Raw genomic sequence first — 27614 nt, forward strand, 5'->3', positions numbered from 1 at the left:
TGCAGACAGAGAAGAGCTCCAACTTCTTAATCATAGCCTCAATTTTGTCCCGCACATTGAATATAGTTGCGGAGAATCCCTCTAATCCTAGATTCAGATCATTCAGGCGAGAAAAAACATCACCCAGATAGGCCAGTCATGTGAGAAACTCGTCATCATGCAAGAGGTCAGACAAGTGAAAATCATGGTCAGTAAAGAAAACTTTAAGCTTGTCTCTCAATTCCAAAAATGTGTCAATACTTTGCCCCTTGATAACCAGCGCACTTCTGTATGTTGTAAAAGTGTTACATGGTCGCTGCCCATATCACTGCATAAGGCAGAAAACACACGAGAGTTCAGGGGCCTTGCTTTAACAAAGTTAACCATTTTCACTGTGGTGTCCAAAACGTCTTTCAAGCAGTCAGGCATTCTCTTGGCAGCAAGAGCCTCTCGGTGGATGCTGCAGTGTACCCAAGTGGCATTGGGAGCAACTGCTTGCACGCGAGTTACCACTCCACTCCACTATATTTCCCTGTCATGGCTTTTGCACCATCAGTACAGATACAAACACATCTTGACCACCAAAGTCCATATGATGTCACAAAGCTGTCCAGTACTTTTCCACACAGCTAATTCACTGGCTTGTATGCGAAGCAGTAATTGTTTCAAAACATTTCCTACCATTTCACTGATGCATCGTGAAACAGTGTTGCTTGATGAAGACATTGTCTGTATATTTTTTGGGGCCTTTCCCCCAGCGTTGTCCCAGCCATATCCGCAGGCAGCAGGAAGAATGAAGTCCTCCACAATAGTATGGGGCTTGCCTGTCCTCGCCACTCGGTAGCTCACCATATAAGACACTTCTAGCCCCTTCTTATTAATGGTATCTGTTGCTTTTATACATGTCTTATGACTCGAAAGTCTATATTGTCGCTCAAAAAACTCCTGTGGCTTATTTTTAAAAGTGTCATGTTTCGTTTCTAAATGTCTGCGCAAGAGTGAACCCACGAAAGAGTAACGGTTAATGTGATTGAATGTTAATTAGTTGGCTACCTGTATTTTACATTGTGTTGTTATTTCGCTGAACACTAGATGGTTTAATTTTATTTTTGGCAGTGAAACGAGGCTACTCAGGCGAAACAAACCTCACCCAAATGTATAGCCCCATTGGAAAATATAAATGGACTGTTTGAAAATGTGAGTAAAAAAATAAATGTGAACCACATTTTTATTTGGCGTACTCCCGACGGCATTACGTGTACCCTAGTTTGGGATTACCTGGTCTACACTAATTTAAGTGACATCAATAAGGTATCATAGCTTTCACATGATCAGTCTATGTCACGGAAATGTTCTGTATCCTCAGTATATAGTGTCAAAAGAGAGCACTATGGAAGTTGGACCTGAAACCGCTTGCAAGCATCTACCACTAGATGGGAGAGTTACACCACAAACAAACTCCTGTAATCGGTCTCAACATGTACATAGACAACGTCCTAAGATACAAGTAACTAGCAAGTTTATGCCTTTTTTTTAATCAAAAGAGATGTACATAGTCAATAGCTATATTATCCAAGTAGTCTTAAATTGTTTCCTTCCACATAATATACATACTATTCAGAACATATTTTCCTTCAGGACTACTAACTGGAATGGAATTAACGACAACTATCTTGTCATATCAGTGAGGAGGGAAAGGAGACGAGGAGAAGCAACCATTGAGATATATTGGGACGTATCCTAAAAATTACACCATTGGTCATAGTAAAGCTTCATACTTTGACTAAGGTTTCATACAAAAATAGAATTCCCTAGGTTCTATGTCCCTTCTAACGATTCTATTTCTATGGTTTCATAAATAGCTCGGCACTGGCATTGGACAGCAGAGTCACAGGCGTAGTGTGCACATAGGTGATGTTAAACAGGATATGATTGGGGTGGGGTGATGTTTAAAGAAGTCTGAGAATGACCACGTTTTATAGTACCTTCCACTTCAGAATGCGGTAGAGAGAGATAGGAGAAGAGAGGGAGTAGATAGGTACACAGAGGGAACAACAGAGCTTTACGACAGAGAAGACGAGACATGAGGAGGGGGCCACAGCAGACACGGGCTAATGCTTAATTGAGACATCATTCATGAAGTACAAACAGGAACGGAAAACATATCCCTGACATAAACATGCATGCCCACAATCATGCACGCACATTTACCAGCACAGATAACGATACAATAATAACAGCGACAAACATACTTGGGTTGTTTCTAGACTCCAATTAGGAACAAACAACATCCTGCACAATATACAATACAGTATACTTCAGTCTGTATTGTATATTGTATTATTTTCAATATAGAATAGATCGACCGCAGAGATGGAGGGATTCAAATTGGTAAATGGAGGGAGGAGGAGGAGGGGCGGGGTCCTTACATCTCCGTTCATCAATTTGCAGTCGTCCTCCATCTCGTCAGCGCTGTCTTCATCCGTCACGTCGCCCTCCTCGTTGTCTTCGTCGATGTTCGGCGGGAGCTTCTTGCCCTGGCGGACAAAAGTAGCGTTAATATATGGGTCATATTTATTAGGCACCAAACAGAAGAAAAACATTCTGTATGAGGGATGGAATACCTGAATAGGATCAATAAGAATCGCACATTTTCATACTTCGTTGCAAATTGTTTTTCGATTGCATGATCTAATGAACACAACCAAGTAGCACCATTTCATGAGTTTCTGGGTAGAAGTTACCCTTAGGCCAGGTCTAGAATCATGTAACCCTCCTCAATACTCCACCTGAACCATTAGGGATGGGTAAATAAAACTGACCTGTACTCCATTCTATGGCCTTTTTATCTGTATGCCAGTGTGTGGGTCAGTTCAGGTTTGAATTTGCCATTTTAGGTTGAACTAGATATTAATATCATAATACTGTCTAATTCAGTGTAAACACTTAATGGGTTGTTATTGCTCAGAGGTGCTGAGTGCTATTAACATGGTGTGTATCAAAGGATGTAGCTTTTTGCACTATATTTCCCCAATCTAAACCATTAGGCTTTCCTCCTCAGTGCTAAAGGTGTACCAGCCGTAACAGCTACAGCAGCCACTAGGGACTGTTCCCATACCAGTATATCTGGGCTAGTGTTCAGAATGGTGTCATGTTATAGATAGAAATATCATACATAAAGCTGACACAAATGCCTATTCTCCTTGACAAAGAAGAATGTCTATTCTACATGATACGTTTCTATTTGTCCTGTAAAATCACACCTCCTAAAACATGCTGTTAACCATGCTGTTGATTGAATGACAAACGGCCCTGCTGAGTAGCAGCCTTATACTCCACGAGAGGGACACTTGAAAAGACAACGCTGATGGATAGAGGGGTAAAAATGTCAGGGATCGATGCAGCAGTAAAGGAATGGTCTCGATCTTGTCGGTCTTCCAAGGTTCAACGAGGGGATGTTTGTTTGATTTTCTCAGAAGCAATCATCATCAATAACTAGGTCCGAGGCTGTGATACTACTATCAATGGAGAGCCATGCAGCTTCTGTTCTGGCTTCAGGATTGGTCGAAAATCAATAAAGAAGCTACGGCTGCATTTAGTGTCATCGGACAGTTTCGCAAGCATTGTGCACGTTGTGAGTGGAGAAGAATGAGTTAAAGGCCAATTCCACCCAAAAACTATCTTTTGGTATTTGTTTCTTTAGTCCACTGTTGATATAGTTCCAAAATGTTTTGCATGTCAGCAATCAAGTTTTCCAGACATATACCTTTCAATATAGAGAAGTCCAGCCGATATGATAAAAGAATTTGGGGGGAGTATTCCTTTAAGTGCTGTGTTAAACATGGCAGTGTGCTTCTGGTATGCAATGTTTTAGAACCATCATAAGAAACGGTCTCTTTAGGGGCCACGCGCACGCACGCACACACACACTGTTGACAGTTAATTGAAACGCAGACAAAACTATAATGATCCACAATCAAATGAGAAAATCCATCCCTTCAGCCAGTTCCAAACGATCATGTAGGAGTGATGTTATAGTACAATCACATGCAGCTCTACTGGACAGCTGCCACATGGCAGTGTGATGTGAATGCCAACCAGGCCTTGGTACTGGGCCTTCTTCCACTAAAGCACCTGGCATCAATAAACCCTCCTTTACTTCAAAACTGTCTGTTCTCTCTTGTCTGCTAATGTGGAGTTGATAGAGGCAACTCAAGTTTGTTACAGACATGCATGTCTCTTAGCACTCTTAAAAGGTTTCCTCTCGTTGTCTCCTTTCTTTAGCGATGATGAAAAGAAAAAAGCTGGATAGTTGTCAGCCATATTGATTTGGCCAGTCACGTCCTTTCATGGTCAGAGGGCATGAAGGAGAGGACTACTTCCGAAGACCCACTGGGGCCAAATCAGAGTGATTTATTTTTAAGCTGTCTGTCTTTGGAAGACGTGTGGAGTTGAGGCTGTATTTAGAACAGTGTGGTAACTAGCGCTAGGAGTGCCCATTGACCCATAGCTGCCTGATGTGCCAGGAGTCAGCTACAGGTTGAACAATTTCCAACTTCATTTATATAGCGAGCAGGAAGGAACTCAGGCGCCTTCACCTTTTTAGAAATTAATTTGCTTGTTTCTAATATGATGTATTGCTTTTGGCAATATTCCTCCCTTTCTGTAATGTGACAAGGGTTAGTGTCCAAGCCTGCAGGCATTTGTTCCAACCAAGGCTTCTATTTCAATAGTCCGCAGATCCACGATTCGCTGTATCAGGTGTATTACTGCTGGGAAGAAACAAAAGCCTGAACACCCAGTAGATCTCCTTTCTGGGACCGAGGGTGGAAAGACCCCTGGTCTATGACTGGCTGCAAAGTGTTTACCTTGACGAGGATCTTCCCTTTGAGGGTGTCTGGGGAGGGCAGGTGGCCCTGTTCGTCTGCCTTGACGGCTGAGAGGTCCAGCTTGTCTCCCATCACCTCCACCAGGTACTGGGCCATCTTCTTCTGCTGGGGGACGCTGCAGTGGTTCTCTATGGACAGGATCACTGGGTAGCTGACAGGGACAGACATAGGTTATCACAACGTCTGAGACTTGAGGACAAAGACTCGGCTTTATCTCTGGCTGTACGCCAGAGATAAAGCCATCAATCTATATAGTGTCAGACATCTATGGTACATCCTTGGCACTGGGTTATCACTAACGAGACAGTTGATGAGAAAGACATGGGTTTTCAATTTGTGACTAGAGTTTCATTCCAATGTCATCACCTTCAACTCTCTGAAATGTGATTTTGAAGTGCCTCAGAAAATTACAACATTCTCTGAAGTTGAATACGTTCCTTGCTGTTCAAACAATTATCTACAAATAGTCTTGCACTAAAGATCACACAAATATGCATGCAGACTCACGTGCATCTTGATTGGATTATCGCCTACAGTAGCACTGGTGTGTGTGTGTGTGTGTGTGTGTGTGTGTGTGTGGTGTGTGGTGTGTGGTGTGTGGTGGTGTGTGTGTGTGTGTGTGTGTGTGTGTGTGTGTGTGTGTGAAAGAAGGTCATGTAGAAACACTCGCTTGTTCCAGTAAGCCTGTAGGAGTGTCAAGCCTGCATTTCTCTGTCTCCTAAGGCACACAACACAGCCCACCATAACCCAAGACATGATGGTCGCCGACGTTCCCTGTTCTGTCCTCAAAATCATTGCTATGGGCACTACTCAAAACAATACACTGCATCGTCGAGCAGTGCCTTTCAACTATGATCCCAGGGACTCGTTGTGTAGTCTATGATAGATTTCATTCTAGCGGAGCATCAATTTGTTTGCTTCCTTTGTTCAAGAAAAACAACTAAATGAAAGAGACTGAGTCACTGAGAACCACCTATTTGTATTAGGAATATTAGGAGATAATTATCTTTAATAGTTTGTGATTTATAAATGACTATAATAATTCAATAAAAAAAAAATGTTTTTACCATGAGCCTTGTTCATTGGTGTATCTAATGCATTACATACCCTACGGTAAAGTAGACTACATCTGAATGTCATACTGAAACCATTAGCATAAACGCACAATGTTGTTAGGCTCGCTATTGCGTGCATGACAAAAAGCTCTCATCAGACCCCTATCTCATGAAACACCATACTGACGGCAATTGAATTCAATGTCTCATTCCCACGCATTCTCCTATATAGGCTCAGGATGAACGGCATGGCATAAAAGAGAGTTGTGAATTGAGATTATGTGCGAGCGAATGTCTCAGAACCTCATTTTCCATGTGCCATAAGAGTCCCACTTTCTGTCAGGGTGTTGAAACCTGGAAAACTAGCTGATGTATCTATGGACAAAAGGAGATGAGAGAAAGAGATGAAATTCAAAGCAGCGAAACACTTACTCGTTTTTCAAAAAGGCGTACTTGTTGATGGTCTCGATGACGTCTTTGAAGAGGATCTTGGAGGTGAGCGTGTAGCCGTGGTGCACGATGGGCTCTCCGTCCTGCCCGTCCCAGCAGTCCACTTCAGTGGAGGGGAATAAAAAGAAAGGGGTGAATGAGAGGAGCGACCATGAGAAGGGAAGGGCACTCAAAGCCAGTTAATAGCCCCGTGTTATTACTTTAACCATGCTCTTATACTTACTAGGGACCCATTACAGTCACTGACTGTGATGATAGACATAGCGAATATTTGTAACACTGTATGTAACCTGTGTGTGTATATGTGCACGGGTACATGCTTTCTTGCAAACATGTATTTGGGTGCATGTGTTTGCTTGCATGTGCTTCTTTACACACAAATGTTTGTGTGTCTGTGTGTGTGCTCATGATGGAGAGAACGGCGTCTTTCACCGACCCTCCACGCAGCGGCAGCCGGCCTGTAGCACCCAGGCGTACATGTCGACGCGGGACTGGGACATGAGCTGGTCGCCCATCAGGTAGGTGTTGTGGGAGGAGGCGATGAAGTAGTTGCAGAGCGGCTGCGACATGTCTTGGGTCACCTCGTAGTGCTCCGGGTTGAAGATGTCCCCCGCCGGGCTGCGCATGTAGCTGGTGAAACCTGGGTCACACACACACAGAATTTGTTTTACAACGTTTTGCAACTGAAAATGAAAATGAATATTCCTTATTGGACAAGTCCAGGTAGTCCCCTCCCTGTTTCAGTCAATTTTCGTTCCTTTGGTGCCTAGTGAATGCAACCCTGAAGAGGACCACATGGGAGCCATCAATCATGATGTGTTGGAGACATGTTGTAGATGGGTGGGATTGAGGGGAATGGGGCAGATGTGTTGAACATGAAAGTGGATCTCGGGGTGATTTGACCATGGTGAGTTCCTAGAGGGATTTCCTTTGGGCATATAAATATCAATATTGTAGATGTATTCTGAATAGAGAGAGATGATGACATGTTCATATGACAGAGATACAGACACATGAATGTGGTCTGTAGATGTTGTATTTAAACTGACAGTACACAAATGTTAAGTATTCGCTCACTTAAATGACAAGTTCAGACAATGCTCAGAGTATGTCTGTTGGTTTAGGGACAGATCAACAAACAAAATCAATGATTACAAGCCAACATTTCATGCATCCATTTTTTTAAAATATAATACTTCTAAACTATTTGGATTTTCTAGAGATTAACAATAAACATGTTTTTGTATAATCACTGGGGGGTTTTCAGGGAGTCTATATGAATAGGCTGTCAGAAAAGCTCAATTTCAGAGCATGGTGAGACATTCAACATTTGACTGATAAAAGGGCAATCGAAAAGGGGACCAATAAGAGAGCTCTTACCATCAATACCCAGAACTCCCTGCTTCTGGTTCTCGGAGCAGGGCTCAAATTTGTTCACAATCTCAAGGCAATGGTCTTTGGTCACCTTGGTCATCTACAAAACGGAAAAAGACAAAAACAAAAACACATAAGCAAACAGTAAGAAACGCAGATTGACTACAGTGCCCATAATTAACTACGTCTCCTCAAATCCCCCCTCCATAACAGTAAACATTGGGAGGGTTGGAGAAGTCCTGTTAATCCAATTAGGAGATGTCCTCACATGCGGCTTCTGCCCCCCATCCCTGTGCTGGAATCCGATTGTCCGCCCAACAGCTGGCCCTTTTAAACCGGCTGACTGGTCGATCAGATTCCCATCCATGTTGATCATCGTCAGGCCGTTCCAAAATGGGTGGGGGAAGTTGTTGAAGAAACAGACTGTCTCAGTGCCAGTTTTTTTCCCAGTACAGGGCTGCACACTACTAGGCCAATATGTTTGTGGTTAGCGCTTAGCACTGGGAGAGAGAGGCTTTGGCTAAGTGGCTTGGTCTACTTGTTGAAGGGGTAAACAGGATTTCGACCACAGAATGAGAAGCTAGCCAGCAAAAACGCTAATTCTCCCTTCTGTTGTGACACTTTCAACTGCTCACTCTCAAACATGAGGGATTTGACATCAAACTGCTTACTGACTGTGGTTTTGCTCCAATACCCAATGCCTCGTCATGAGAGGTTCAGGGGATTTTTAATAAGTGGGTAAATGTGGATAAATGGGTTTGGCTTACGAGTGTGTAGAGTGGACACATTTTGGGCAATGGTATTGAGGCAGAGATGGGAGAGTTAATATACACCACACACACAAAATGGTGCCTGATGAAGGCCCGCAGCATCATCAACGAACCCATACAATCCAGCTACAAGCTGTTCACTCCCTTACCGTCGGGCTGACCGTATCAGAGCATGAGATCTGATACCAACAGTCTTAGAGACATTGTCTATCTACAAGCCATCAGACTGCTGAAAACTTGAACGGGACTGACTACCTGCACTGACTCGCCGCACATTAGCACACATGCACTCACACATGCACACACCCACACAGATATACACTCATTCACACACACACACACTCTTATTATGATTGCTAAATACTGCACAATTTAAACTTTCCCCCAATCCCCCCATTCCTCAAAACACATATTGGACTATAAATTGTGCCTTCCTGTATTATACATATGCAAAAAATTATTCCATTTTATTGAGCCATTTACTTTATATTCGTATTATTTTATTATTTCTTATTGTTGTTGCATTGTAGAGAAGGACAAACCAAAAAGTGTAACGGTTCGCATTTAAAAAGATGTCGCACAAGGCTTACTTCATCAAGGATAGCGTACACAGATGTTTCGGCTTTACAGCCTTCTTCAGTGTGTAGGTACACATGTAGTAATCTTTTATTCATAGGCTCGGTTGTAGCGACCTCATGATGGGTATAGGGACAATTAGAGTATCATGTAGTAGCCTAAACCTATCGATGTTACATTGAACATGGTGAATAGAATATGAATGACAGTCATCAAATACAAATATCCACGCTCCAGTCATCCAATGGCCTCCCTCATCTTAAACGGCACTGACCACCACTGATACCATGTGTATCCAGTACATACGACTAACAAAACTTGAAACACACACACACACACACACACACACACACACACACACACACACACACACACACACACACACACACACACACACACACACACACACGCCCACCACACGCACACGCACACGCACACACACACACACACACAGCAAGAGAGAGCTAGTAAACACAGTTAAAATGAGAAACTGAGAGGAGGCTGTAGCTAATGATGCCAGCAGAGAGAGGAGAGAAGAGCTAGAGACAGCCCAGCTGCATCCTGAACCCATTTCAAATAAATCACCTCGCAAAACCGCCTCAATGCTTCCCAACGAAGTAGGGAGTAGTGGAACATCCAATTCCGTGCCCCAAAAATATGACAGGTTGGATACAATTTCCTAATTACAGCTCCTTTTCTTTTTTTTCTGTCTTTTTCACAGCAGAACCATATTACATTTTATCCCCTGAAGCCTTTAGAAGTTAATTTGAAGTGATACTGCTAATTCTAATAGCCTTGTAGGGGCCTGTGTCTGCACTTAAGCACTATTAAGCATTTGCTTCAGAACCCAATGGCAAATCCATTAAATGACTGTCTGTCACCTAGCGCGGTCTCTACGGGGTGACTCACGGGGGAAGATACAGTACATCCCCATTTAGTTAGCTAGTGGGCTAAGTGTTATGTCATCAAAAAACCTCTAACTTGATGTAGCAGGAGCTTTCCCCATTGGTTAGCTGAGCATTCTATACTGTAGATAAGGCTATATTGGCTCTGATACAATATTGCCACGAAACACAACACTTAGAATGATAATTTTGATAAGCATTCCAAATGGGATGGTGGTGCGAAAAGTGCAAATCAATCTCAGAATAACAGCAAATGACCTTGTGAAGATGCTGGAGGAAACAGGTACAAAAGTATCTATATTCACAGTAAAACGAGTCCTATATCGACATAACCTGAAAGGCCGCTCAGCAAGGAAGAAGCCACTGCTCCAAAACCACCATAAAAAAGCCAGACTACGGTTTGCAACTGCACATGGGGACAAAGATCGTACTATTTAGAGAAATGTCCTCTGGTCTGATGAAACAGAAATATAACTGTTTGGCCATAATGACCATCGTTATGTTTGGAGGAAAAAGGGGGTGGCTTGCAAAACAGGGAATTTTTAATAGGATTAAATGTCAGGAATTGTGAAAAACTGAGTTTAAATGTATTTGGCTAAGGTGTATGTAAACTTCCGACTTCAACTGTATGTATTTTTTTTACTGACAAATAAAATCAATCAATCAATCCATCTAAATTGTGCAGTGGCCAATTGATGAATGGAAAGAGACATCTTTTACAAAACAACAAGAAGTTTAAGGTAGGGAGGGATGTATTTTATTTTTGTCAACACAAAACCATGATATTGAATTGCTCGAAGTCGGTATGCTTTGTTGATTGGTTGTGTGGTGCATTGGCACAGAAACCTGTGGGTGGAAAATGAATTGCATATATTTTATGTAAATATAAATATGGCATCAAAATGTTGAAAATCTGATTTCACCCTAGCTGATCGTCTGCAGCCAGCTATGATCATAGTGTAATGAACCAGGCAGAGAGAGTGAGCTCATCTGTGTTGGTCGGCAAACCCACAACCTTCTAGCCTATAGCTCTGGGTGGCACCGATTGTGCCACAAACGCATGCTGAAGTCAATATCCATGTTTATAAACAAAGTCGCTATAGTTATTGTTATTTGTGGTCGTAAACATTATTTTGAGTTAATTCTATGAGGGGGAGGGTGTTCCATTTATTTTACTGTACAAGGGGAGGGTCATGTGGAAATATTTGTAACATTGGGGAGGGGGTTGCATTTCTTTTTTAGAACACCTTGAGTTGAATCAGCCCCTCCCCCCAGTACATTTCCATCTGTCCCTTAACGGTTGAAACCTCTTTGTCAAAGCTTGGAGCGTCAGAATGTCAAACTGAGATTTTCCCTGCAATTAAACAGTAATATCCTGTGCTTTTTTCCCCTTAATCTGTTGACCAACATATTTTTGACACATGGAAACAGGCAGGAGGGGGGGAAAAAAACGATACAATGGTCCAACAAGTGGATCATGTTCCTAACCATTATAGAGACTCAAATCTTCAGATGTTTGCCTCAGTAAAGCCCTTACAAAAAATGGCTGTACAGAAATGCCTTAAAGGCCCAATGCAGCCATTTTTATATCAATATCAAATCATTTCTGGGTAACAATTAATTACCTTGCTGTAACAGATTTCCATTCAAATTGGCAAAAATTGCAGTTTAGCAACAATTTTTTTTTAAAGTAAATGATTTTGTTAGGGGTCTCTGGGAGTGGTCTGAGTGGGGAGGGGAAAACTAGCTGTTATTGGCAGAGAGGTTTGGAACTCTCTTTGTTATTGGTCTATTTACCAATTTACCGCATGGTAATGTCACCATGGTAAGCTGAAACTCCAGCCCGTGCAAACCTGCTGATTAGAAGGTCCTGTAAAGATTGTATTTCCAACCAGCAACTATCAGGAAATAACACTGATCAAAAATGTTTACACTTTTACATTGTTAGTTACATCAGCTGTTGTACAATAAGTTACAAAACACAGGAAAAACAGAGGTTTGACTGCACTGGCCTTTAAAGGGGCCCAACAAAATAAAAGTTAACCCAAACCATGTCCCATAGATAGATACCCTTTTAATCTGGGGATGTGCAGTGTGTGTGTGTGTGTGTGTGTGTGTGTGTGTATGTGTGTGAGTACCTCCGTGTGAGTACCTCCGTGTGTAGATGCCAGCGTGCCTGCATGCTTGCACCTGTGTGTGCATCCGTGTACGGATGTGTGAGCCAGCATGCGTGTGCATCTATGTGCCTATCTGCCTACCAGCCTGCCTGCATACGCTTCAACTCTGCTCCTGCATACCTTCTGCTCCACCTCCAGGAAGCGGGTCAGGTCGATGCTGTCCAGGTGGTCCTTGTGGTTGCTGTAGGTGAGCATGAGCAAGTAGAGATCGCGGCGCGTCGACATCATCTTGTAGAAGGAGCAGAACTCCTCGAAGTCCAGGGTGCCCTGGTTGTCATCTGTGTCTGCCTCCTGGGGAGAAGAGAAGTCACAATGCCATGTCAGTTCATTTAGACATAAAGAGTGGAATCCTAACTTCCACTGTATCGCAGTAGTTCTTCAGTTCAGGGATGATTGTTATTGCATTCATCATGTGGCAAGCCTATAGATCCTAGACCAAATTATGTGTTGTTGTGAATGGAACTGTGTTGTGTATAGGATCACATTATTAAAAGTTCGCCCGAATAATATGCACAGCAATTAACAGCCACTCTAACACTCAGTTAGATAACTAGTCAGATGGAATATCGAGTTGTGTTTTGGTGATGTAGCGTGAATATGCGCATGCATATGATAGTTAGGAAACTGTATGCCTGCCAACACTCATGGTTGAAATGGTTTTCTTGTGTATGGCCAGCTCCATATGTCTCGCATTGCTAGAGATGGACTTGACTGCAGAGTGATGACGTTGGTGCTGGTGGGAGGTTAGCCTCCATGCACAACACACACACTTTCAACCTGCCAGTTCTGATACCCAGCCAGCACCCTGCTCTTGAAAACACACACACAAACTTTCAAACTTCCAGTTCTCATAACTTTCAACCAGCCAGATCCCTGCTCTACACTGACCACTGATGCACACACACGCATACACACACACACACACACACACACACACACACAGACACACACACACACGCACACACACACACACACACACACACACACACACACACAGACACACACACACACACACACACACACACACACACACACACACACACACACACACACACACACAGGTCACAGAGTGAATATGGGTTTAGGCACAAGTGAGGAACTGACACTTATTTCTCAGTATGACTAGGCAGAAACAACTGACACACACACACCCACACCCCCACTCGTTTCTTAAACATTGAGATTACACAGAGTGTGTGTGTGTGGGGGGGGGGTGAGAGAGTTCACCAGAGAGCTCCTGTTCTTCTAAACCAACAGAAAATATCTAGTCTCATTCCCACCCATTCATTATGTAAAAGGGGGCCTGGGCACTTAAGCCGTTACTACGAGGTGGCGCTTTGTGGCTAATATGAACTAATTCATCAGTGTGTGGTGATTCTCGCTTCTCTTCCTCATCTCCGGCGCTTTCAGCTGCGATAAATCATTGAGCAGCTTGCCTGAGTGGTGCTGCCTCCGGCCCGGGATAAAGAGTGCCTCACTGAAACAACGTACCTCTGTGTCTCAACACCAAACGGGCTCTCTGAAGTCAATCTTCCCAGTTGGTGCTGGAAGGAGTCCTTTTGTAATAAAATGGGCAACCACATTTCCTCAGCTTACTGCTTCTTGGGCAGGCAGGGGGTCAGACTGAGTGTGCGTCACAAATGCCACCCTGTTTTCTATAAAGTGCATTACTTTGACCAGAACCCCTATTCCCTATATAGTGCCCTACTTTTGACCAGGGCCCATGGGGGTTCCATTTGGGACTCAACCTAAGGATTGTTCTGAAAGCAACAGAGCGGCCTCTGCTCATAGGCCCAGTGAATCGGAACCAATGAATGAGGAGAATGAGATGATAGTGAGTCAGAATGGAGGAGATGCTATCGGTGTGTGGAGCTCAAGGGACTTAGAGGGGAGTGTGGAAGTAAGATAAGCCAGTGCTCTGATCAGATTTACTGAATCAATAGGATCTACATTTACTGGAAAATTGTAAACATGGTCAGGCAAGGTGTTTTTTCTTTCTCTTTTTTCCGTTCCATTTAACGTTGCCAGTGATGGTGAACTCAGAATATAAGTAACGATTTGCACCCAAACGGTAGCTGAGACATGAGAGCTAGTCTATGAGAGTTTAAAAGCTAACTGGAAAATTACAGCAATGCAGCATTTATCCTGAGTGGCGCAGCGGTCTAAGGCACTGCATCGCAGTGCTAGAGGCGTCATCACAGATGCGGGTTCGATCCCGGGCTGTATCAACACCGGTCGTGATCGGGAGTCCCATTGGGCGGCGCACAATTGACCCAGCATTGTCCGGGTTAAGGGAGGGTTTGGCCGGGGTAGGCCGTCATTGTAAATAAGAATTTGTTCTTAACCGACTTGCCTAGTTAAATAAAGGTTACATTTAAAAAACATATAACACAGACTGACATGACCATCTATGACTTTGCACACAATGTTGTGATTAGACAAACGTACCAAAAATCATGTGCTAACAAGCCAAGAACTATGTATACTGTAATATATATTGAAAGAGAGTCACTAATGCTTATTGCAATTGATGCACGTGCGCTGGTTATTATCCTCCTACTGGGTCAAGTCAACAGGGAAAATCACACACAGGTTCCTCCCAGGAGTAAATAGGTTAAGCCAGCAGACCAGTCCACTGTCCCGTAAACACACTCCTGTCTGACACGCACGCACACACGCACGCACACACACACACACGCGCACACACACACACACACACACACATCCAGATTGGTCCCTGGTGTGTTTACCGTGTGTTACCATGTATTACACCAGAAGCCATCTGTGTCCCTGAGCACCATATGGGTGACCTCTCGGTGGGGCGCGAGGCTTAGCGCGCTTAGCTACGCCACAGGCTGGGGTAAAAGAACAGCCACGGCCACCAGCGCTAACAACACGTTAACACGATAACACAACACTAACTTGCTAATCCTCGCAGGGTCATGCTATCAAAGAACCCTCTGGCTTTACTAGGCTATGTCATGGCTGGGAGTCTGTAGCTAATAGCCTAACCATAAGAAAAAGTCATGTATCAAGGGTTATATCGCCATTCGTCTTTCCTTGGTCTTCTCACCACCACTTTTTAGGATTTATGATTTTTATTAGGATCCCCATTAGCCAACGTCAATGGAGACAGCTAGTCTTCCTGCGATCTGACACATACCGGAAAATACGTTACAGACAAAAATACTTTACAATTTGCATACATTTAAAACATTATCATAGACATTTCAAGCTAGGTTTCCATCCAATTGGCAACATATTTTCATGTTAATATCTAAAATCAGCATAAAAAAAAATATGCATATTTTCCAACAAATTATTTTGTTGCAGATACACTATATATACAAAAGTATGTGGACACCTCTTCAAATTAGTGGATTCAGCTATTTCAGCCACACCTGTAGATGACAGGTGTATAAAATCGAGGACACATTGGTAGTAGAATGGCCTTACTGAAGTGCTCAGTGACTTTCAAGGTGGCACCGTCATTGGATGCCACCTTTCCAACAAGTCAGTTCGTCAAATTTCTGCCCTGCTAGAGCTGTCCCGGTCAACTGTAAGTGCTGTGATTGTGAATTGTACAACGGTTGGGTCTAATCCTGAATGCTGATTGGTTAAAACCGCATTCCAGCCGGTGTCTATTCCACGAGTTACCATCTGCTAAACATAAGACGTTAAAATGGCTATTTACTCTGTTCCATCTGACTGCGCAATCCACTGTCTCATCAGCCCAGCTAGGCAATTTATAAACTTGATCGCCACTATAAAAAGCAGGTAGACATTATCTCACATTTCTTTTGGACTAACATTTAGTTGTTTTCAACAGCAGAGATTTGTATAGACCTTGCTGTCTGTCTCTCTGACATTTGCAACATTGTTACAATATTCAAATTCAATCTCCAGCTGTCGCATAGTAATGAACGTGTCGGGACTCGGGATGTAACAGACAGGCAGGCAGCTTTTCTCAGCCATTGGAAATCATGAATCAGCATCATTTTTATACAAAGAATATACCAAGAAATATCAATAGCAAACAGGTAAAATGAAATGAAATGCATCTACCGTAATTTCCGGACTATTAAGCGCAATGAATATAAGCCGCACCCACTGAATTAAAAAAAAAATTTTGAACATAAATAAGCTGCACATGTCTATAAGCCGCAGGTGCCTACCGGTACATTGAAACAAATTACCTTTACACAGGCTTTAACGAAACACGGCTTGTAACAAAAATAAATAGGCTTTAACGAAACACGGCTTGTAACAAAAAAATTATAATTAGCAGTAAGCTTCAGTTGTCTTTTTGCACTGAGTCAATTCCTCACGCTGCTGTTTCCAACGTCTTATCATCGACTCATTAAGACCAAGCTCCCGTGCAGCAGCTCTATTTCCTTTTCCAACAGCCAGATCAATCGCCTTCAACTTGAAAGCTGCATCATATGCATTTCTCCGTGTCTTTGCCATGATGAGGGTGACAAAATGACTACCGTAATCAGAATGATGAAGTTTGAGAGCGCGCGATTTAATCTAAACAGTAAACAAAAAAGTTGTTTGACCTTAACCCGTTCGGCAATTTCATTGGTCTAATGAAAGCTTCATGCCGCCAAAAAACTGAGCACGAATGTGTTTTTTTGGAGAAAAAAAAATTGAAAGCGGGAAAAATCCATATATTAGCCGCGTCATTGTTTAAGCCGCGAGGTTCAAAGCCTGGGAAAAAAGTTGCGGCTTATAGTCCGAAATTTACGGTAGTTTGCAGTCTTTCCAGCTTCAGTTTGAAGGGATTGTGTTAGCTAGCTCCTCTGAACAACAGTGTCCTGAAGGGAGAGCACATTTTCTAAGCCAGGTAAAATTGTGCATCATTAGCTTATTGTTGTGGATGTTAGAAATACATTTCACTAGAAAACAGCTTAAACAAATGCAAATGCAGCTACTTTGTTGTTATTCTGGCTGCACTGTTTGACATGACTGTAAATTAGCCGTAGTTGGCTAGCTAGCATGCAAGGGATAAGAATGTTGCCAGCCAGTATGGCAATAGAACACTTAGAACAAACAACTCGGTCGCATCCATAGATACAGAACAAAAAGACTTAACAACTGGGTTGCGTCTCTAGCAACCGAACCGATAGAACGAACAACCAGCCGGTGTGGGTAGCAACCTTAGATTTGTGTCAGGACTGTATCTTGGGGAAGGATGAAATAGTATGAATAAATTCATCAAAATAAAGTTTAATGAAAATATGTAAATCATTATTTTAATATGTTGGTAACCCCCGTTGTATAAAAGTGAGAATGCCCTCGAAGCCGGTGTTTGGAGGATATATTGTGCAATATATCCTCCAAACACCAGCTTCGAGGGCATTATCACTTAAGTGGAAAAGTCTAGGTGCAACAACTGTTCAGCCGCAAAGTGGTAGGCCACACAAGCTCACAGAACGGGACCGCCGAGTGCTGAAGCACGTAACGCTTAAAAATTGTCTGTCCTCGGTTGCAACACTCAGTACCGAGTGCCAAACTGCCTCTGAATGCAACGTCAGCACAATAACTGTTAGTTGGGAGATTTATGAAATGGGTTTCCATGGCTGAGCAGCAGCACTGAAGCCTAAGTTCACCATGCGCAATGCCAAGCGTTAGCTAGAGTGGTGTAAAGCTCGCCACCATTGGACTCTGGAGCAGTGGAAATGCATTCTCTGGAGTGATGAATCACGCTTCACCATCTGGCAGTCCGACGGACAAAACGCAACAAAGCTCCTATGCAAAGCCCTCAGCTCTGTCACTCAGAAACTTCCAGTGTCTGCCTGCAAGCTGAACATCTTTGCCTGTGCGTGTTTAGGCTACCTGCCCCTCCCCCTCCATAGCACAGGCTACTGTACTGACGTACAGTCAGTACAGCTTGATTCAGCTTGATTCAGAAGATAGGGAGAGAGTTTTTAATTAGCTAGAGAAAAATGGATGAACTTTTTCAATGCTACACTGAACAAAAATATAAACACAACATGTAAAGTGTTGGTCCAATGTTTCATGAGATAATTTTTTTTTAAAATACATACGCCCAAAAGCCTATTTCTCTAAAATGTTTTGTACAAATATGTTTACATCCCTGTTAGTGAGAATTTATCCTTTTCCAAGATAATCTATCCACCTGACAGTTGTGGCATATCAAGAAGCTAATTAAACAGCATGATCATTACACAGGTGCACATTGTGCTGGGGACAATAAAAGGCCACTCCAAAATTAGCAGTTTTGACAAAAAACAAAATGCCACAGATGTCTCAAGTTTAGAGGGAGCGTGCAATTGCCATGTTGACTGAAAGAATGTCAACCAGAGCTGTTTAATGCTAATTTCTCTACCATAAGCTGATTCCAACATCGTTTTAGAGAATATGGCAGCACGTCCAACCGGCCTCGCAACCGGAGACCATGTGTATGGCGTTGTGTGGGCGAGCAGTTTTCTGATGTCAATGTTGTGAACAGAGTGCCCCATGGTGGCGGTGGGGTTATGTTATGGGCAGGCATAAGCTACAGACATAGAACACAATTGCATTTTATCGATGGCTATTTGAATGCACAGAGATACCATGAGGAGATCCTGAGGCCCAGTGTCGTGCCATTCATCTGCCGCCCTCACCTCATGTTTCAGCATGATAATGCATGGCGCATTGTCGCAAGGATGTGTACACAATTCCTGGGAGCTGAAAATGTCCCAATTCTTCCATGGCCTGCATACTCACCAGACATGTCACCAATTGAGCATGTTTGGGATGCTCTGGGCCAACGTGTATGACAAAGTGTTCCAGTTCCTGCCAATATCCAGAAACTTCACACAGCCATTGAATGGGACAACATTCCACAGGCCACAATCAACAGCCTGATTAACTCTATGCGAATGAGATGTGTTGGGCTGCATGAGGCAAATTGTGGTCACACCAGATACTGACTGGTGTTCTGATCCACGCTCCTAGTAACGAACGAAGAAGCCCGCACATTGTTAAAGCTCCCAAACTGATCCACGCCCCTACATTTTTTAAAGGTATCTGTGACCAACAGATGCATATCTGTATTACAAGTCATGTGGAATCCATAGATTATGGCCTAATTTATTTATTTAAATTGGCTGACTTCCTTAGATGAACTGTAACTCAGTAAAATCTTTGAAATTGTTGCATGTTGCGTTTATAATACTATAAGCATAGTTATCATGTTTCACGTTGGATTTATTAACTACAAAAAGGTAAGACGTGTTTTTAATTCTGGTGCCACTCTGCACACAGAAGCTTGTTCACTAGCTAGCTCAAAGGATATTAAACGTTCCTCCATAGAAGCCGTTCCTCCTAGGAATAATTCTGTGGAACTAATTCATATAATGCATGTCATAACAAGACGCCCAGTGCTTCAAGCCTCCTCCTCAACCCTCTCTCTCACTTTCCCTACCTGCAAATGTTCACTCTCATCTTGTGCCATAGGCTACACTTGTCTGTCCACCACGCATGTAAACAAATAGCTTGCCTGCTCTATCCGCACTGATTGGTGAAGTAATTGAATTAGCTAAATCTAAAAAAACTGTTGACTTCACTGGTTAAAAAAAGGAACAGAAAGGAATGATATATACCGGTACTTTTTGGGGGGGTTGGAACCGGTTCAGGACTTTATTTTGTCATTGTAAATAATAATGTGTTCTTAACTGATTGCCTAGTTAAATAAAGGTTAAATAAAAAATATTCAATGTGCTTTTTTCACCCACCTACACCTAGGTGCCCTTTTTGTGTTGCATTGGAAATCCTGTGTTTGAAATTCACTGCTCGACTGGGGGACCTTACAGATAATTGTATGGATGGGGTACAGAGATGAGGTAGTCATTCAAAGATCATGTCAAACACTATTATTTACTACTGAACTTATTTAGACTTGCATATACTGTGCAATGCCTTCAGAAAGTATTCACACCCCTTGCCTTTTTCCACATTTTGCTGTGTTACTGCCTGAATTTAAAATTGAAATGTTGTCACTGGCCTACTCTATAATATCAAAGTGGAATTATGTTTGTATAATTTTTTTTACAAAGAAATGAAAAGCCGACATGTCTTGAGTCAAGAATTCTTGACTCAAGACATGTCGGCTTTTCATCTCAATTGGCCCAGCGTCGTCCAGGTTAGGGGAGGGTTTGGCTGGGGGGGCTTTACTTTACTTGGGTCATCGAGCTCTAGCAACTCCTTGTGGAACTCCTTCTGCAGGCTGACCCCGGTCGCCAGTTTAACTGTGTTTCCTCTGACACATGCGGTGCGGCTGGCTTCCGGGTTAATCTGGCGGGTGTTAAGGAGAGCAGTTAGGCAGGTCATGTTCCGGAGGATGCATGACTCCACCTTCGCCTCTCCCGTGCCCGTTGAAGAGTTGCAGCGATGAGACAAGATCGAAATTGGGGAGAAAAGGGGGGTAAAATACTCCAAAAATTGGGCATTCAGGACCAAATATGTATGGTCAGTTTTGCTCAAATCAAAAGGGGTGTGGTTAAAAAGTGATTGAAGGGCCTCCCGAGTGGCGCAGTGGTCTAAGGCACTGCATCGCAGTGCTAGATGTGCCACTAGAGATCCGCAGCCGGCCGCGACCGGGAAACCCACGGGGCGGTGAACAATTGGCACAGCACCGGAACGTCCTTGTCCCATCGCGCTCTAGCGACTCCTATGGACGCTGACATGGTCGCCAGGTGTACGGTGTTTCCTCCAACACCTGGCCTGAGGAAATGGCTGGCTTCCGGGTTAAGTGGGCATTGTGTCAAGAAGCAGTGCGGCTTGGCTGGATCATGTCTCGGAGGACCTACAGCTCTTGACCTTAGCCTCTCCCGAGTCCGTACGGGGGTTGCAGCAATGGGACAATACTGTAACTATCATATGAATACCACAAAATTGGGGAGAAAAAGGGGTAAAAAAAAAGAATAAAATAAATTAAAAAAGTGATTGAAATCAAATGGAACGACACAATTGCCTTTCCTGTAATACAGTTTCCTGTGACAAATCTGTCCGAAATGTCACAACCATCATGATGACACATCCCCATTACCACTGAGTGAGTAATTCGAAATGGGTTTGGAAAAGGTCAAGTTCTTGACTGAAGTTGTTGAATGAACTCAATTTAAAGTTGTGAAATAATCAAGACGTGAAAGCCACAGCCCTTTCTATTTACCATGAAAAAGCTGCCTCGTCATTTCTAAACCATACAGGGACAATAGGATGTGCATTCACACACAAACTGAGTCGAGATATCTAAGCAATCAAAGGTAATTGTCGTTTGCTTAGGCTTTATGGTTTCAATTAAGCATATTGGAAACAAAGGGGCCGTCATCTCTCAGAAATGAAAGTGCATCTCTGGTTTTGTACTTACTGTTTCAAAATAGCCACAAAATCAAGTCAAATTGTATTTGTCACATGCGCCAAATACAACAGGTGTAGACCTTACAGTGAAACGCTTACTTACAAGCCCTTAACCAACAATGCAGTTTTCAGAAGAAAAAAAAAGTGTTAAGGAAGTATTTACTAAAATACATACACGTAGTATCAACTGCTTTGATTGATACTACGTGTGTAGTATCAATTGCTTTGATCGGGGCGGCGCACAGTTGGCCCCGCGTCATCCGGGTTTGGCCGAGGTAGGCCGTCATTGTAAATCAGAATTTGTTCTTAACTGACTTGCCTAGTTAAATAGGTTAAAGGTTAAATAAATAAAATTGTTTAAATATGTTGACATTGTCCGCATCCTGATTGGCACCCTATTCCCCATGTCGTGCTTAGGGCTCTGGTCAAATGTAGTGCACTATATTAAAAAATAGATATAATTTCACCTTTATTTAACCAGGTAGTCCAGTTGAGAACAAGTTCTCATTTACAACTGCGACCTGGCCAAGATAAAGCAAAGCAGTGCGGCAAAAACAACACCACAGAGTTACACATAAACAAACGTACAGTCAGTAACACAAATGAAAAGAAAAATAGAAAAATCTATGTACAGTGTGTGCAAATGTAGAAGAGTAGGGAGGTAGGCAATAAATAGGCCGTAGAGGCGAAAATAATTAATTTAGCATTAATACTGGAGTGATAGATGTGCAAGTAGAGATACTGGGATGCAAAAGAGCAAGAGGGAAAGTAATAATATGGGGATGATATAGGGGTGAGGGTGGGCTATTTACATATTGGCTGTGTACAGGTACAGTGATCGGTAAGCTGCTCAATCAGCTGATGGTTAAAGTTAGAGAGGGAGAAAAAGACTCCAGGTTCAGAGATTTTTGCAATTCGTTCCAGTCATTGGCAGCAGAGAACTGGAAGGAAAGGCGGTCAAAGGAAGTGTTGGCTTTGGGTATGACCATTGGAATATACCTGCTAGAGCGCGTGCTACGGGTGGGCATTGCTATGGTGACCAGTGAGCTGAGATAAGGCGGGGCTTTACCTAGCAAAGATGTATAGATTAAATAGGGTGCCATTTGGGACCAACTCCATTGACAGACTTGTCTGTAAGATTGTTTGACTGCTCATTATTTAGAGAGTAGTGCGTCCCTACCACAACAAACCAATGAGAAACACACACATTGGTAAAAAAGGCCACTAAGCAGCCCTGCTGTCACTGATAACACTCCTTCTCTCCCTCTCATTTTGAGATTATCTTTGTAATTCAAAGTGCTATTAAAGCTACATTATTATTAACATAAAAATATGACTGTAGTGTACCTTGAACATCTGCTTGACTTTCTGGCGGGGTAGGTTGACGTTAAGTTTATGGAGGAGCTGCAGGACCTCACTGATGCTCAGGCTGCCATCGCCATTCTTATCCGCCTCCGCAAATGTCTGCTTCAGCCACGTACCAGTCAACCAGGTGTTGAGGATGGATAACACACATGTAAGCACAAACACGGACACCCACACAAACACGGACACCCACACAGACACGGGCACCCACACAGACACGGACACCCACACAGACACGGGCACGTACAGACACGGGTACTTGCCCGTTTAAATGCGGTCTTGGTGTTCTATTAACTATCCACAGATGTTCACATCGATTGATTGATTGATTTATTGATTGATTAATCAATTAATCAAGTATCATCTGCAACAAAAGGTTTACAGCTAGGGTGGTTCAGAATATTTAGAGAAGGTGAATTGCGGTTCAGAGCCCAAACCATTCTGAAACAAGGCAAACCCTTTTGATCTCTCACACAGCTCTCACTCTCCGCAGCCGAGTCTAAATTTAGCGCAAACCATCTGTGTGCGTCTCTGATCGAGACGATGTGATAGGTGCCTCCGGCAGCCTTCACCTGCCCTTCTTTTATCAGCACATCAGCCTTGCTGACATGCCAGCACGGAAGACTGTGTGTGTGTCAGTCTGCATATGGGGAGAGAAGGAACTTTAGTGTGTGTGCATTTGAGCTAGCATCATTATTAATTATCCACACTCAGAATCATCTTAACCAATTCAAGTATTGAAAAGTCCTCACCAAAAATGGTATTTCAATTATTCTCCTGACCTGCACTGACTGAATAGAAATGTCATTGACCTGTGGGTCCTATTTATTAGGCAACGGAAGAAAACAGATTGAAACCGGGAGGGACTAGCTAAACCTGTCCAATTACAAATGCTAATTTTCCGCTGCAAAACATTTTGCTAGTGTGCACTAATGAATATGACCCGGCTGTCCAGTTACCCATGCCCAGAGATAGCCTAACATGCCCATTGCCCCGGTAAGGATATTGATCACGGGTGCGTTGCCTCTTGGCCAGGCTGTCCTCGTCGCTGATGCCCGCCACCAGGTACTTGAGGCCGGTGATCCAGGTGCGCGCCTCCTCGCCTGTGCTGGACACCAGATCCAGGGACTCCAAGCGCTCGCCATAATACAGGCTGAAACAGCAGTTGGGGTCGAAGCTGCCCTCAGAGTAGCGCTGGAAGATCTCAGATTGCTTTCCCTCGCACACCTCTCGGATGGAGTCGATGGAGACTGGACAGAGCGAGGGCGGGAGGGAGGGAGAGAAAAAGGGAGAGAGATAGGAAATAAAGGTTAGTTCACCATCACGCTGAAAAACTCAGGTGAAACAATGAAAAGCTGACTGTTGACGTTGAATTTGGGCCTTACATGACCCTTTTCAAACCATCATGCCAACCTGAACCATACTGTTTTGGCTTAGTTACTTCCCTTTCAAATTGTCCATTTCAGCGCCTAAAAAATGCATAACCAGGCCCATTTCATTTAGCCCAGCTCAGTAGTGTGAAAAATCCACATGTTAAAAGAGGAACTATTCAAGGGAAACCTGAGGCACTTCCGATGTAGACCATTAACACTTATTAGAGGAAAAATCAGGAAAAGTCACTCGATGAAGCAAATCCATTTATAACCCTCATATTCATATTATATTGAGTTTATTACTTAGAAGTCTGAATTATGAGGCTTAGGCAATATGATACAGACAAAATACAATAACAAAAAACGCTACGAATTTGAATGCTGTGCCCGGAGAGCTACGTTATTAAGAGGAAACACTTATGGCATGGTAATTATATTTTACAGGAAGAAATTGCCTTGATGTTCAACAACATTTAACATGTTTTTCCCAAAAGGATTTAATATTGGTACCTACAGTTGAAGTCAGAAGTTTACATACACCTTAGCCCAATACATTTAAACTCCGTTTTTCATAATTCCTGACATTTAATCCTAGTAAATATTCCGTTTTAGGTCAGTTAGGATCACCACTTTATTTTAAGAATGTGAAATGTCAGAATAATAGTAGAGAGAATGATTTATTTTAGCTTTTATTTCTTTCTTCACATTCCCAGTGGGTCAGAAGTTTACATACACCTCGCTCATCAACTCATCCTTGACCGCTGGCTACGTCCCTTCCGTCTTCAAGAGAGCGAGAGTTGCACCCCTTCTCAAAAAACCAACACTCGATCCCTCCGATATCAACAACTACAGACCAGTATCCCTTCTTTCTTTTCTCTCCAAAACTCTTGAACGTGCCGTCCTTGGCCAGCTCTCCTGCTATCTCTCTCAGAATGACCTTCTCGATCCAAATCAGTCAGGTTTCAAGGCTGGTCATTCAACTGAGACTGCTCTTCTCTGTGTCACGGAGGCTCTCCGCACTGCTAAAGCTAACTCTCTCTCCTCTGCCCTCATCCTTCTAGACCTATCTGCTGCCTTTGATACTGTGAACCATCAGATCATCCTCTCCACCCTCTCCGAGTAGAGTATCTCCGGCGCAGCTCACTCTTGGATTGCGTCCTACCTGACAGGTCGCTCCTACCAGGTGGCGTGGCGAGAATCCGTCTCCGCACCACGTGCTCTCACCACTGGTGTCCCCCAGGGCTCAGTTCTAGGCCCTCTCCTATTCTCGCTATACACCAAGTCACTTGGCTCTGTCATATCCTCACATGGTCTCTCCTATCATTGCTACGCAGACGACACACAATTAATCTTCTCCTTTCCCCCTTCTGATAACCAGGTGGCGAATCGCATCTCTGCATGTCTGGCAGACATATCAGTGTGGATGATGGATCACCACCTCAAGCTGAACCTCGGCAAGACGGAGCTGCTCTACCTCCCGGGGAAGGACTGCCCTTTCCATGATCTCGCCATCACGGTGGACAACTCCATTGTGTCCTCCTCCCAGAGTGCTAAGAGCCTCGGCGTGACCCTGGACAACACCCTGTCGTTCTCCGCTAACATCAAGGCGGTGACCCGATCCTGTAGGTTCATGCTATACAACATTCGCAGAGTACGACCCTGCCTTACACAGGAAGCGGTGCAGGTCCTAATCCAGGCACTTGTCATCTCCCGTCTGGATTACTGCAACTCACTGTTGGCGGGGCTCCCTGCCTGTGCCATTAAACCCCTACAACTCATCCAGAACGCCGCAGCCCGTCTGGTGTTCTACCTTCCCAAGTTCTCTCACGTCACCCCGCTCCTCCGCACACTCCACTGGCTTCCAGTTGAAGCTCGCATCTGCTACAAGACCATGGTGCTTGCCTACGGAGCTGTGAGGGGAACGGCACCTCCGTACCTTCAGGCTCTGATCAGGCCCTACACCCAAACAAGGGCACTGCGTTCATCCACCTCTGGCCTGCTGGCCCCCCTACCTCTGCGGAAGCACAGTTCCCGCTCAGCCCAGTCAAAACTGTTCGCTGCTCTGGCACTCCAATGGTGGAACAAGCTCCCTCACGACGCCAGGACAGCGAAGTCAATCACCACCTTCCGTAGACACCTGAAACCCACCTCTTTAAGGAATACCTGGGATAGGATATAGTAATCCTTCTAAAACCCCCCTCAAAAAAATAAAAGATATAGATGTGGTTGTTCCACTGGATATCTTAAGGTGAATGCACCAATTTGTAAGTCGCTCTGGATAAGAGCGGCTGCTAAATGACGTAAATGTAAATGTAAATGTAATTAGTATTTGGTAGCGCTGCCTTTAAATTGTTTAACTTGGGTGAAACGTTTTTGCTCGCACACGCTTTTTCAGTTCTGCCCACAAATTTTCTATAGGATTGAGGTCAGGGCTCTGTGATGGCCACTCCAGAACCTTGACCTTGTTGTCCTTAATTTTGCCACAACTTTGGAAGTATGCTTGGGGTCAATGTCCATTTGGGAGACCCATTTGCGACCAAGCTTTAACTTACTGACTGATGTCTTGAGATGTTGCTTCAATATATCCACATAATTGTCCTCCCTCATGATGCCATCTATTTTGTGAAGTGCACCGGTCGCTCCTGCAGCAAAGCACCCCCACAACATGATGCTGCCACCCCCGTGCTTCACGGTTGGGATGGTGTTCTTCGGCTTGCAAGCCTCCCATGTTTCCTCCAAACATAACGATGGTCATTATGACCAAACAGTTCTATTTTTGTTTCATCAGACCAGAGGACATTTCTCCAAAAAGTACGATCTTTGTCCCCATGTGCAGTTGCAAACCGTAGTCTGGCTTTTTTATGGTGGTTTTGGAGCAGTGGCTTCTTCCTTGCTGAGTGGCCTGTCAGGTTATGTTGATATAGGACTCGTTTTACTGTGGATATAGATACTTCTGTACGTGTTTCCTCCAGCATCTTCACAAGGTCCTTTGCTGTTGTTCTGAGATTGATTTGCACTTTTTGCACCAAAGTACATTAATCTCTAGGAGACAGAACGCGTCTCCTTCCTGAGCGGTATGACGGCTGCGTGGTCCCATGGTGTTTATACTTGCGTACTATTGTTTGTACAGATGAACGTGGTACCTTCAGGCATTTGGAAATTGCTCCCAAGGATGAACCAGACTTGTGGAGGTCTACACTTTTTTTCTGAGGTCTTGGCTGATTTCTTTTGATTTTCCCATGATGTCAAGCAAAGATGTACTGAGTTTGAAGGTAGGCCTTGAAATACATCCACAGGTACACCTCCAATTGACGCAAATGATGTCAATTAGCCTA

At 43.6% G+C, this 27614-nt stretch overlaps 1 protein-coding gene across 6 annotated transcripts in view; it reads right to left on the reverse strand.

Moving 5' to 3' along the window:
• plch2a (phospholipase C, eta 2a) overlaps positions 1–27614 on the reverse strand; it is a 178856-nt gene that overhangs the window by 38335 nt on the left and 112907 nt on the right. For all 6 annotated transcript variants that reach the window (XM_045693350.2, XM_045693351.2, XM_045693352.2 and 3 more), the window contains 8 exons: positions 23913–24156; positions 22889–23018; positions 12296–12466; positions 7754–7847; positions 6810–7013; positions 6356–6476; positions 4848–5019; positions 2409–2516 (listed from right to left, as the gene is read on the reverse strand). In XM_045693350.2, coding sequence (XP_045549306.1) covers positions 2409–2516; positions 4848–5019; positions 6356–6476; positions 6810–7013; positions 7754–7847; positions 12296–12466; positions 22889–23018; positions 23913–24156 — 1244 coding nt within the window. The remainder of the gene's footprint in view (positions 1–2408; positions 2517–4847; positions 5020–6355; positions 6477–6809; positions 7014–7753; positions 7848–12295; positions 12467–22888; positions 23019–23912; positions 24157–27614) is intronic.

This window comes from Salmo salar, chromosome 13 (genome assembly GCF_965601325.2).
Source record: "Salmo salar chromosome 13, fSalSal1, whole genome shotgun sequence".
NCBI lineage: Eukaryota > Metazoa > Chordata > Actinopteri > Salmoniformes > Salmonidae > Salmo > Salmo salar.